General features: G+C 35.9%; 2 protein-coding genes across 10 annotated transcripts; both read right to left on the minus strand.

The window, feature by feature from the left end:
* Positions 1-39: 39 nt before the first annotated feature.
* On the minus strand, positions 40-1,291 carry LOC135789774 (golgin subfamily A member 7). Its single transcript, XM_065299775.1, has 3 exons — positions 1,019-1,291; positions 791-943; positions 40-730 (listed from the first exon to the last, which is right to left on the minus strand). The coding sequence occupies exons 1-3, from the start codon at positions 1,166-1,168 to the stop codon at positions 590-592; spliced, it is 444 nt and encodes a 147-aa protein (XP_065155847.1). The 5' UTR covers positions 1,169-1,291; the 3' UTR covers positions 40-589.
* Positions 1,292-1,454: 163 nt separating this feature from the next.
* LOC135789769 (tripartite motif-containing protein 2-like) lies at positions 1,455-12,707 on the minus strand. Of its 9 annotated transcripts, XM_065299763.1 has the most exons (10): positions 12,569-12,707; positions 9,401-9,449; positions 5,437-5,546; positions 5,286-5,300; positions 4,385-4,839; positions 4,113-4,328; positions 3,345-4,050; positions 3,065-3,285; positions 2,871-3,009; positions 1,455-2,683 (listed from the first exon to the last, which is right to left on the minus strand). In XM_065299763.1, exons 2-10 carry the CDS (start codon positions 9,424-9,426, stop codon positions 2,442-2,444), a joined length of 2,130 nt encoding a protein of 709 aa, XP_065155835.1. In that variant the 5' UTR covers positions 9,427-9,449; positions 12,569-12,707; the 3' UTR covers positions 1,455-2,441. The 9 variants fall into 9 exon arrangements, with proteins under 9 accessions (XP_065155835.1, XP_065155839.1, XP_065155838.1 ...); XM_065299767.1 differs by lacking the exon at positions 9,401-9,449; XM_065299766.1 differs by lacking the exon at positions 5,286-5,300.
* Between the last annotated feature and the right edge of the window lie 310 nt (positions 12,708-13,017).

Here is a 13,017-nt window from a genome sequence, read left to right on the forward strand (position 1 = left end):
CAAGTCTTTTTATATAGAAAAGAAGTAAAAATACACAACTGATATACATGAACATATTTATTTACACTTTACATATATAAAAAAGTCTTCGTAATTTTTCTCACCACCACAATTCATTTGATAACACATCACATTGATAACAACATATATTTTCAACCAGACCAAAGTGTTAAGATACTTTTTTTAGTAATTACATCTTTTATTCTTTAAATTCTCTTAATTTAAATATATAGGAAGTCAGATTTATTAGTAAATTATTTGAAATGAAAATACATACAAGACGAAAACGTATTAAGACTTTCAAAACATGAACATAAACCTCTGATTAATCACAATATTTTATCTTAGACTAAATGCAAATATAAATACAGTATAAAATATCGTTTCTTCTCGTTTCGTCCTTGATTGTTATGTAGATTTTTACTGTAATAAATCGCAATTACTCCGGTAATTCATCAATTTTGGGTAGTAACCAGTGAAGGACATGAATATGATAAATGAAATGCAATCATATAAGTCATTATGCACAATTGTGCAAGTTTCTTGCATGCTACATGAAAAACTCCTGAGTGGAGTGTGACAAGGTGAGTCATGCGTTTGGCGGTCGATCTAAGCAGCTAATTTCTAACACTCGGAGTCCGCGCAAACTCGGATCTGTCACAATCAGTCCTCTGGGATGATAAACTCTCTCATTTTGTTCAGCAATAAATTTTGATACTTTCCTCAAACACTGTAATAAAAAACAGTATTAACTGAAGAACTTGTATGAAGGAATATTAACATCACTTACTTTCTCATAATGTGTTTCCTTACAAATATAAATAAAGTAAGCAGTGATGCATGCCAAACAACCCTCACAGTAAGCTGCACAAGATGCCTTCTCAGCTTCCATGAACAGTTCGTTCAGTTTGTTAATAGTATATTCAAAGTCTTGTCTGTCTAGCTGTGAAACAGATAGATAATTATTATTCTATTATATGAACTTTTGTTTAAGATGATGGGACAAATCATAACTTACTTTTCCATCTAGTTCTGGTGGAAATCTATTCTGAAACTTGACTACAGTGCCTTCACTGTAATCCCTCTGGATGAACACCTTCAGGCATTGGGAAGGCGCCATTTGTTCAGTCTCGCCGGCTCTAGCACCATTATTGTGATGATTACTCATTTCTAACCGATCCCGTTATCGCTATAAAATTGTCTAAGCACTAATGTAATGAGGCAACACACTTAATTCTTCATGTTTACTTTGACAACCGATGAATGTAAGGAAGGCTGGTTAAATGTTACTAAAGTTGGGTATTTGGGTATTTCACAAAATGTTGGCAGCGCTCTGGCAAGTTATTGAAATAAGAGATGGCGACACATGTATTACAATATTAATAAATCTATTTGAAATTTTACGTTTTTTGCATTATTTAAATGCAGAAAAGTCGAAGGAGCAAGCCAACAGATTATATTTTTCGTAGTTTGATTGTATTTGATCATAATTATTATACATTTAAGCGTAATTCTTTAAGTTTCTCAAAATGAAAACCGTGCAATAACGTACACTGCGTTCTTTAATTTACAAAATAAGAAAACACTTAATTTGCTTTCATTTACTCTTTGTATTACAAAATGTGCCATACTAGCGCTTTGTAATGATTAAGAAAAATATAAAATAATTTACATCCTAATGACTAGAAAAATAAAGTAAAACCGAATCGTATCGAACAAAAAGCAATTCCTTTGCATTGCAAATTAAAAATCATACAACAAAGCATAAATAATGGCCGCAAATACAAACAAAACTAAACGTTTAGATGTAAAAAATTAAGCTTAACAATAAACAATGGTTTCATATAAAAAATGAGAAACATTTCCATAACAAATATGTTGTTGATAAGTAATAAATTAAGTACATAGATTCAAAAGTAAACATATTTTTTACATTGCTTTGCTATACACACAAGCATTTCAATAGAATTTGCGTCTATCAGACATAGAACACGTGTAGCTGGAGCTATAAGTAGTAGTAGTAGCGGTCACATGAATACAGAATTGAATGTGACGACAATTTGATTCGTGTTTGTATAATATGCGTGATTTTCATTTGTTTCTCATTTTTGTTTCATCATGCTAAATAAATCACAGTAAAATTTATAAATATCTAATGTACATTTTATACTCAGGTAATGTAATCCAATTAAATAATTGTTGGCGTAATTATTCAATTATCCTCTATGTATGTAGCAAATAAGTTCACATCGTGCGCAAGCAAACTCGTATTATAGCTTCGAAAATATTCCATCATGGCATTTGTTCGTTGCGGGTACCAATCGTACTCTAATTTACAAAATATATGGCAGATAAGTGTTCATCATTCGCGAAATGCCGATTTCGTAGTATATATTTTCCGTAAATATGTAGATGCAAGCAATATCGTGTGCGTCGTGCTGTTACCAGTACCGATATTTTTTGATGCAATTATTGCCTAGATCGACGACGACGACGTGATTGTCGTGAGTCACGGCGACGCCACTTGGTCGTTTTAGCTTCGAGTCATGCGAATCAATCGTGTATGGCGGATCATCATCAGTCAGCGATAGCAATTGGACATAGTTCTTGCTTTTTGGCTCAGTGCGCGATGCTAGGATTCGATTTTCGGAGTCGACAGCAATTCCTCCATAACGACCCTTTCCTAAATGATTACACATTAATTTAATACAAGTATAGGTAGAAAATGATGATTGGAATGAGGTGGACTAACATTTTACAAGGAAACTAATTTATATTACCTTTTCCTTTATCGGTAATAGTCAAAGTGAAAATTGTAATATGTAATATTAGGCAAATGGCTTTCGGAAATTAGTTTTAATGAGATTTACCTTGTCCTTCTTCGAACAAAACCTTCCGGGGGTCGCCCTTTGCAGAAAACACTTGAATTCGACTGTCAGCTACTATTATTTCACCAAGAGGACCCACTGTTACAGATGAGATCAAACTAAACGTGCCTTTCTTCCCAACCTTTAACAAAATAATTTACATGAATGATAAAAAATCTGTTTAATTGCGAACTTACTTGGAACAATATTTTTCCAACGGAATCAAAGACGTAGACACAACTCATGCCGTTGTCAGCAACCAGGATATGCCCGTAACTCTTATCTACTGCCACATCAATAGGTTCCATGAAAGCGTTGTACGTGAAATTTTTGATAGAATCACCATCCGTAGTCATTTCAGTGACAACTTTCGTTCGCCAGTTGACAACGACCAAGCCTTCATTCGAAATGGCAATGCCTAATAATAAACATCCACAATAAATTATCACACTATCAATACCGGAAGCAATTATTTACCTGTGCAACTGCGACCTAGAAGTCCTTCATTGCTTATATGCTTCACAACTTCCAAATCAGTATTCAACACTTTAATTCGACTATTGCCAGTGTCCAGCACGTAAACCATATTATCACTCTCATCAATCGCGATACCAACAGGTTGGTTAAACTCGTCCTTCCCGCTACCTTTGCTTCCAAACGTTTCCACTGGGTTATTATGCTCTGTCACCTCAAAAGACACCACATCTTTTATGGGACGATCAAAAACTGTAACGCGCATGCAATGTTTGCCACTTTTCGCCGCCCGGAAGTGAATTCGATAAGTACCGTCCTCGCAGTCTGTAATCCACGTAGGCAAATGAGACCCATCCTCATGTTCGACTTTAGCCTCTACTGGATCTCCACCTGTTTGCCTCACATCGCCATGATAATCGACCGTAGTTAATGTAATATGATTCTCAATACCAACAATGGTTTCATCTTCCACGTGTGCTTTGCACAGACTTGGAAACGTTGTCGATGTGCGTACCTTACCCAATTTACTGAGATTTTGTTCGATGAGTTTTAAGCTTTCAGTTTGCGAAAAATCGCATGTTAGGAATGCGTTTTCACGTGGTTCGCCTAAAGTCGAGGCAGCGTCTACTTTTTTGGTCAGTGTATCAATACGTTGAGAAATGTTACGCACTTCAACTTGGTGTTGCAATCCCTGGCATTCATCTTTTACCTATACACAAATATAGTCATTAGTCATTCAAAAAAAAATTATGGCAATATTAGGTAACGTACTTTGTTTTTTTCGCTCTCGATTAATGAATGTTGTTCTTCTAAAACTTTTCGTTTCTCTGCACAGGCAGCATTCACAGCCTCAATCATTTCCTGTTTCCTCTTATCAACCAAAGACTGCACCTGTTGAAAAATAGCATTCACTTGGTCCAGGCTATCATCCTTGGCACCATCCAAGCGTCCAAGTTCTTTCGTCACATCTTCCTGAGCTTGATTCAACTAAAATATTAATTATTAAATCATTTCATATATAAAAATTTAGTTTTAAAACTTACTTTGGACATACACTCATTAGCCTTATAAAGTAGAATCTCTGACATCCGTTTAATAGCAATCGAAAACGGTATGATAGTATGGTCCGATGTAACATTCTGTGTGCTATCTGAATTCGCCGAGCTATCGTTACTATGCCCACCGCCAGTGCACTGCGTGCAGAAAACAATATCGCAGGTTTCGCAGAACAAAAGTTCCTTGTTTATGTGTACAGGGCACTTGGGGACGACCTCGCGTCGTTGTCGCGACATTAGATCAAGCAGCTGGTTGACGAGAAAGGACGGTGGCAGCGCCGAAACGCCGCCTCTGGGTATCGTGATCTGCTCGCGGCATATCGGACATCTGAAGGTGCCGGTGTCGCGTGTCTGCGAGGCGGCGATGCGGGTAAGACAGTGCAGGCACACGGTGTGCGAGCACTGCAGCAGTTTCGGCGTGTGCTCGCTGCCATCGTACGTGTCTACAAGAATAGAAGAGCGGGCCACGTGAAACATTAGTTGGGTGAGTAACATGATAAACAAGTAAGTAAAACAATTAGCGCACATTAAAAACAAAACAAGTTGAAACATAAGACATTGTAAACCGAGAACGAGAAGAGAATGTCCGGTGAATGTCGGAAACGTGCAACTGCATAAAATGTATCTATATTATAAGTGCAAAAATGAATCTAATGAATGAAAATATGTACATAAATTCTAGTTTCGCGTGCAAAATTTAAACACACGTGCTATATGAGCTGAATCGAAGTTCAAGGTTTAGTGGTTCGGAATCAAACCGTCTAATCAGTTTTTTTATTGTTAAATTATTAAACTATACTTGTAAGCTATGATTTAAAATAAATTCCGCTAGATTTATGATTGAATGAGTTTTTAGAAGAAAACAAGACACCAATGAGAAGCACAATACCGGTCCATAAGCCGTCTGCAAAACAAAACGAATGTTTTATGCTTTTTATGTAGATTATTTTTCTATACAAATTTACAAATATTAAAAGTGATATGTGCTCATTAATACAATTCTGGGATTTACATAATTCGAAATTATGTAATACACTTACAAAGGCAAGTCCCACAGGTGAGGAAGCTCTCGTTGAAGTCTTCATAGTTGATGCTCACGGTTTCGACAAGTGTTGAATTCATGCTCACAACTCTTTCGCCCACACGAGTCCTGCAAACAAACACAAAAGCATACAATTACAATTACCGCTTATTGATGATGATCTCACTTAATTACATTACGTTATTAAATAATGCGCACCCACATGTGCAAACTAATTGGTTGGGTGTTGATGGCATTGATCGCAAAACACTTTGTCTGCGCGCAGATAGTACAAGTTGTAGAAATCAATATTTTTTCTAGCCTGATTTGTATCACTTTCGACTTAAGCCGACACCAAAAGTTATGTAAACATAAACATGACCCACTTTGCTTAATTTTCTTGCTCCTTGCTCTTAGTGGAAGCCAAAGTTGTTGCACTGTGCTGATTTGTAATTCGAACGCGACGTAACACTTGTTCGTTTGATTTAGTCTTTAATGTGCAATCGAACTAATGTGAACGACATGTTTTATTTGCCAAACTTCAATATTTGGCTTTTGTACGCAAATATGAAACCGACAAAAATACATTTGAAAAAAATACGCACGATTAGTATTTTTAAACTGAGCGTAGATGTTTTTATATGTAAATTAAATACAAACTAGTTTTTAGTGTTGATTAGATTATGAATGCATATTTAAGTGTTATCTAACCGTCTAGAATGAATAATTAGGTGATATATTCATGGAGCACACAAACAAACAATTATTTTATTACTTTATAGCAAAAAGCTAATATTAATTTTATTGTTATATTATTTTTACCTGAGAACTTGACACTTGACAACAACATTTTTACAAGGTGATAAATTATTAGTTCCCTTTTGGGTGTAATATTTACACAGATATATTTTAAGAGCATCGCGTGTAGTTTTTGGCATGTTTTCAGTGTTTTGGGACGCAGGCAGGAATTTCAGAGTGCGTCAGGATGTTTCTCAAAATACTCCCGGTATGAAATGCAATTTTGCCAAAAATATAGCATAGTATAAACAAAAATTAATAAGTAAATAAACATTTGACGAATAAATACACCAGAAATAATTTAAAAAAACCCTTATTTTAGTAATTTCACGCAATAACAAACTCACTAGCGTAAAAAAAGTTTAGCACGTTAATAAATATAAATGATGATGATTAAGGTCCAAATAAAAACTTACAAACACCGAGAGGATGTCAACTCATTCGAAAACAAAGAAATGTTGACCTCTACCATTATTATAACCGCAATACCACGCAAATTAAACTCAGGAACGTATGCAGAGTAAGTGATGGAAGTAATAAGCATGTAAGCGCTCTAAAATATTAAATAATTAAATGGAATGAAACAATACGCACGCACAACAAACGCCGAATGATAAAAAGAGTGTAACAAAAGCAACAACGGAACGTGCGCCGACAAAATAATGCCGACATGAAATGGGCCCGCCAGTGTCGTCGAGAACGACGCCGCTCATAAATGATGCCCGACGACCACAAACATCCCATGGCAATTATCGTTAAAATGTTAATGGATATTAAGCATTAAGAAATCTCAACGCTTGCAGCATGCCGGACTGAAAAAATGAAGAAGAAACTTGTTTTCATTTCAAAATAAAGTTCCACTTTCAATTTCTTTCTCATTTCAAATCAATATTTTCATAATAAAAAATGATCACAATTTAAATTTGAGTAAATACGCAAAATTATTATATTAACGTTAAAGTTATTGACATTTACTATTAACCAAACCTATAAATAGAAATGAAATACTGCAACATTAATAACAAAACTGATGCAATTATTATTGCCGGAGTGAAAACTGAAATGCTAAGAACGCAAACAACATTAAAAGATAAACACTTACTGTATGGAAATAGTAATCGCGTCCATGTCCATTATTTTCTACAGCGCAAATCCCTCGATTGCGTTATCGACGGCAACAATAACACACGAAAACCCACACGCGAAAACAATTGAAATGTTTTCACCGCGATTCAATCGGGAATAGTTCCTAGGCGCAAAGAACGCGCGACTTCAATTGTTCTAATCGCTCAAACGAAAAAACACTCACGATGTTTATATGTCGACACCATCGCAGCGAATCAAATCAGTGCGCGCATTCGCGGTTTAGCATTGATTGTTGCGATGAAATAAGCGAACGCGGAATGAAAACAAATGACTATCAATTCAAAACAAACCTACGTAGAAACAATTCATGGAATTTTTCAACTTTATATACGAATCAAAACTAATCACAATATAATCTCGTCATAAATCACAGTAATTTTAATTGACATGATTTTATTTTGTTTTATTTTTATTTACTTTGGAAATATGCGCAAGAGACACAAAGGATGAACATGAACACGATCTGTGCAGCTTGTTTTAGGCAGTAAATTGTCTTCGTATAAGCTTGGAGCAGTTTGTATCAATATCACACCGACGTACAGATCAATTGAACACAATTTAGATGCGTCACGTTTGACGCTTTTCGCTAATTACATTACGATTCATCCCAAGTGAATTAAAATGCGCATTCGCGACGATGGAACCAGCACGCACGCCGCAGAGAAGCGTCGAATGTTTCGCTTTACTGGCGCACGGCCTGCATGACTTTAGCTAAAATAGTCGAGTGGACAGACACTGGTTGAATACGCTCGCAGGAGCGCAGGAGAATGTCTACAGTTGCGCACACCGATCACGACCGATTACTACCGAGCGTTTGGGTTTTAAAATTCACTGCAGGAGAAAGAGCAGAGCGTCAAACAGGTTTGTAAAATCGTTGTAATCATTATGTACATTTGTTCAATCAACTTTACAAATTGTTTTATTAAATAAATGATATTATCCCATAAAAATCCTATAAAAAACTAGCATTACTTAATGTTTTCATCGAAAATATTCACAAGCGACGCATTAATTTCTCGTTTGTTTGAATAAAACATTTTTATCCTATAGGAAAGTTTACACATCCTTATTTACACCAGCTGTGATAACTTAGCATAGGAGTATCTTTATGCAGCATAAAGATACCATTCATTAATATACTGTAAATGTTGACAAAAATAAGTCTTCCTATTTAATTTTTTCATGTAAGGATAGAAATTGACATAATAAATGCAAAGCGCACAAAACAAACAAAATGTGACTGTCAACGGCTACAAGCACATACTTTGTGTATGTACATGCATGTAAAATAAAACGCAATTTCAACATCACTGAAATGTAAAGGAAGAATGTCTAAGGATTGCTTTTTGTATGTAATCAAACATTTCCTCATTGTAAACACGTGTTGACATTGACTATTTTCATCCTACGTGATTTCCCTGCATAGTATCCATTTAATTTCCAGTCTCCACTTTGTTTTAATTAAAACATATCGCGTGCGGTCAATACGGAATTGAAATAAAACAATTTAATTATTAAATTAACCAAATCAAATTACAACAATGTTAACATAATAAAAAACACTGATTCGTGCAATTAATTTGTGCAAACTTTCAAAATTAGAATGTGATGCGATCGTGATCACTGAAAGCCGATATTCCGCATCAAAGTGAAAAAGAGCATTGCGTAATGTAAACGCGCAGCATTCGCACAAAAAACAGCGAATGCGGCAGGAAGGCATACACGAATAAATAAGATATGTACATCGTTTTAACGACCCGGCTGAAACGTGCCACAATAATTCAATGTGCACTAAAGGCACACCAACGGTCGCCGGCAAGAGTGGCATGTGTTTCAATTCAATGCAGTGTGTAAAGAGCAGCTGATGGTTTGATGGTTTATATTTTATGGGTGGTTGTGCGGCCGAATTCTGAATTTATTTGCGTGCACATTGCAGACAAACACATTATACACGTTTTTTATTCATCGCACATTTTCACACCTTTTTTGGGTTCAAATTTATCGCCAAAAAAGTTTAAAAAAAGTTTTATTCAACTTACGGTATTGGCACATCCAAGGAGCACATCCGAAGTCCTTTTATTTATAATCCTTGCAAAAGAAAAGAAAATAATACTGTTAGTATTGGCACACTAAATGGTCACAACAATTGTAAGAAGCAATGAGAGTATGAGAACGTTTCCCGAAGCCGGTGTGGAAGTCGCACGCGGCGCGGTACCGCCGACTGTCTGACGAATCGAGCTATCGGTCTCGGTATGCACCGCACGACGGCACGACCGGCACGACGTCGACAAACAAAACGCGCCCGCGGAAGGTTCGGAAGTAGAGGGACAACACCACAGAGAAACACACACACACACCCGAGCAGCCGCTGCCGGCGACCACAACAACCAACTCGATTCTGAATCACTTGATCGAATAAAATGCGGCAAACGGTGCAAATGGCGTGGCAGGAACGAACATCGGCACCAAAGTGCTGCACAATGTGCACATTGCATACAAATGTGGACGCAACGCATACCATTGTGTTACTCATGGCATGGCAAATTCAAGAGTTACAAAAATTGTAACATTTGGACTTCCAGAAAATCTCTCTTTGTACTGCAAGTATTATACCTTCATAGGTACAAGACATAAAGAACAATAAATTCCTGGTATTCGTATCGTGTTCGCGTTGCAGCAGAATTCAAAACTTCGATTGAATTCTCGTTTTGTGCCTCGAGTTGTGCACTTGAACGCAACGCTATGAACTCTATGGGTATTACAGAAAGCTCAAAGGATGTTGTTCAGTAATTTCCATATAAACTGTACTGCACGGTGCTGAGCAAAAAGGTATCATACTACATTTACAATTGCTAAACCATCTAAAACACAAAACGGTATAATATTCGTGCAAACCATGAAAGGCTTGACCGTCACTTCATCCGTTCATTTTTCCACTCGATTGCATTGCCTCACGTACAATCGTCCCGTTCAACAATGACAAAAACAATTCATAATGCTCTACAATATAAAAAAAGGCACCGCGTTTATACAATTTTATACATTATACATACTGTATGTCTAGGTATACCTATATCTACTCTGTTTGAAACACTATAAAGTAACATACTGGCAAGCTCATAAAGGTTTACGAGCTTGTGTTGTACCAGCTCTAGCACGTGCATATGTGCATAGAGGTAAAAGATTGTGCAAGAGGCCCAAAATAGTCGTGCAGTTTGATACAATCATCTATCTTACATTCTACATGTTACACTGTTGCTGGTGCCGCAGCTTGATGCTTGAAATTCAAAACTTGCACTGGCTTTTCTTCTTTTTTAGCCTATCACTTCGCGTTATCCTACATTTCTATTTGGTTAACGCAACGCGCGCGCGGTGAAATGTTATACTATTTGTGGCGTTTTTCTACTCGCTATCTGGCTGAGAAAACTAAGAAAACAACTTTTACTTCAAAGAAATGAGAGTTCAACTTTGCGCAATTAGATTTCATGCATATTTATAATGATGTGATTATATTATGTATTTAGTGCAAGTGCAAGCGTCAAATAAAACAAAATTATTTGTGTTTCTTACGTCATAAATCACAAAGTTGACTTAAGAAGTTGACTTAATATAATTTAACTCTTTTTTTAACTAGTGCTGCATGGCATTCACTTAAAAATGCAAATATTTGAACGTTATGGTGACTATTATCAACAATCAAACATAATCCTTCGATAAAACACTAAATAAACATTTCGTGGAACTATATGAATACAAAATTAGTTCCGATTTAAATATAGTTCGCGTCTATTACGAGTTCCATCCGCAATGCTGCGCTTCCAGTGCTTTTAGTGACTGGAGGCGGTTTTAAAAGACGTGAGATGCGAGAATTTAAGCTCGAATACAGCGACGTAACTAGTTTGCTACTAGTTTTAGTTCAGGAGCTTTATAGTAAAGTCATGGTGATAGAGTAGCTGCATTCAGTCGCATGGTCGCTGTTTAACCTATTCAGCTTCGACGGTGGGCAACATTAATGAGCTTTGATTCTAATTATAAATTACGTCCGTGTCGGCACTCGTAGGCACATAGAGCACAAGATGAATACAGAACCATTTTATAGCGGAAATTAATATAGATAACAAAAAAATGCATGATTTAAACAAGCACTAAGCTTGAGTTGAGCTATGATTACCTGCAGTTCGGGTCAAGAACACGCAATTAATAAATTCGCCAATTTCCACATAATAATACCCTATGCAAAGTTATTGCTTTTCTAATGAAGTTATGTTTATTCATAGCTCTAAGAGAACACGAAGTTATTGCATGTTTGCTTGCCCTTATGAATATGTAAAGTTCAACGTAGTATAATTATTTCGCGCTTACTTCATTCGTAGAAAGTGAAAAACTTGGGTTCAAAGGGCGGAAAATGATGTGTGTAATAAAAAAAAATATTATTGATTCAAATGCAGATACGCACATGTCATCCAAGGTTCCATCATTGATTTCATTTGAATATTTTTACCGCAGGCTATAATAACCGGATCTCTAGTATAAACAAACAATTATTTATAATATTTAATTTGCATTGAATCACATATGGTGTATTATTGTTTAGGAACAAGTTCAAGTCAGTTTCTTAACACCTACTTATTTAAAACATTCATTGTTTAATAAAATCTGGGAATGATAAATAATTCAGGCATTCCAAGCTCTTATATTGAACGTTCCCATCGCTTTCGTCTTGCGTATTTCGTAATAATGCATACACACGAGCGTTAAATGAGCAAGAAAACTGGCAATTGTATTGTAATCTGTAATAGGTTTCCTTCCGTTCAACGACTTGCAGAAGTGAATAAACGAATGATTTAAAAGCTGCCTGCAATGCCCCTGAAGAAGTTCATCACTCACGGTTCTCATAGTTTAAAATTCCAATGTGCGCGTTGAGATAAACACGAGAAAGCAATAAATAAAAATAAATAAAAACGTAATCGTTACATTCAACATTCCAACGCGAGTTCATCATCTTTCTACTGGAAATTATTTATTGTTTATTTTCGCGTTGGAAATATGATACGACGCTGATTGATTTATCGAAGTGTAATGTTTTTGTTTTGTGTGCAACGGCGAAATGGTGTGCAGCAGCGTGCAGAGGAAAATCAATATTTAACACGGAAATAGGAACTGATGTAACGAACTTGTCTTTGTCGACTACAAAAATTTAGTGTTACCTTTTGGAGAATCTCTTGGAATGATGCTGCGTTTCCTAGCAACTCGCGCATTCGATCGACTTGTGAGAGTTGTTCGCGAGTTGTCGAAACCATTCACAACAACACAACGAGCACCACAATACCACTTGCACCAGTAGCACAGCGCTACTAATAATTAGTTTTTTCTAGGTTAGATATGGTGTTTGTATTTTGTTTCAGATTTTGCAAAATCTGGTAGGAAACGGTACAAAATGGAGAAAACTTCACTATTCAATTTTGAATAGAGGGGGAAATGTTCCGAAGAGTGTGATGTAGAGGACAGTAGTTAAAAAATGAATAATAATTTATATATTACTTAACTGAGCGCTATTTTCTCACAATATTTAATAAAAAATAACAATATGGCTTTGTACTATAACAAGTCATTAATTATATTTCTTTTATATTGCGTTTTATGTTCTAAAACAATA

The sequence above is a fragment of the Atheta coriaria genome, unplaced genomic scaffold, assembly GCF_025399875.1.
Source record: "Atheta coriaria isolate IRGN ID8LTWV9N9 unplaced genomic scaffold, Caltech_Dcor_3.1 hic_scaffold_3_pilon, whole genome shotgun sequence".
Taxonomy (NCBI): domain Eukaryota; kingdom Metazoa; phylum Arthropoda; class Insecta; order Coleoptera; family Staphylinidae; genus Dalotia; species Dalotia coriaria.

Coding starts and splice junctions, on each gene's coding strand:
- LOC135789774 (XM_065299775.1), bottom strand. CDS start 1,168: ATGAGTAATCATCACAATAATGGTGCTAGAGCCGGCGAGACTGAACAA. Junction 944..1,018: donor CACCAGAACTAGATGGAAAA/GTAAGTTATGAT, acceptor TCTGTTTCACAG/CTAGACAGACAAGACTTTGA. Junction 731..790: donor AGGAAACACATTATGAGAAA/GTAAGTGATGTT, acceptor TTTTTATTACAG/TGTTTGAGGAAAGTATCAAA.
- LOC135789769 (XM_065299760.1), bottom strand. CDS start 5,674: ATGCCATCAACACCCAACCAATTAGTTTGCACATGTGGGTGCGCATTA. Junction 5,547..5,612: donor GCATTATTTAATAACGTAAT/GTAATTAAGTGA, acceptor GTTTGTTTGCAG/GACTCGTGTGGGCGAAAGAG. Junction 3,010..3,064: donor TTGGAAAAATATTGTTCCAA/GTAAGTTCGCAA, acceptor ATTTTGTTAAAG/GTTGGGAAGAAAGGCACGTT.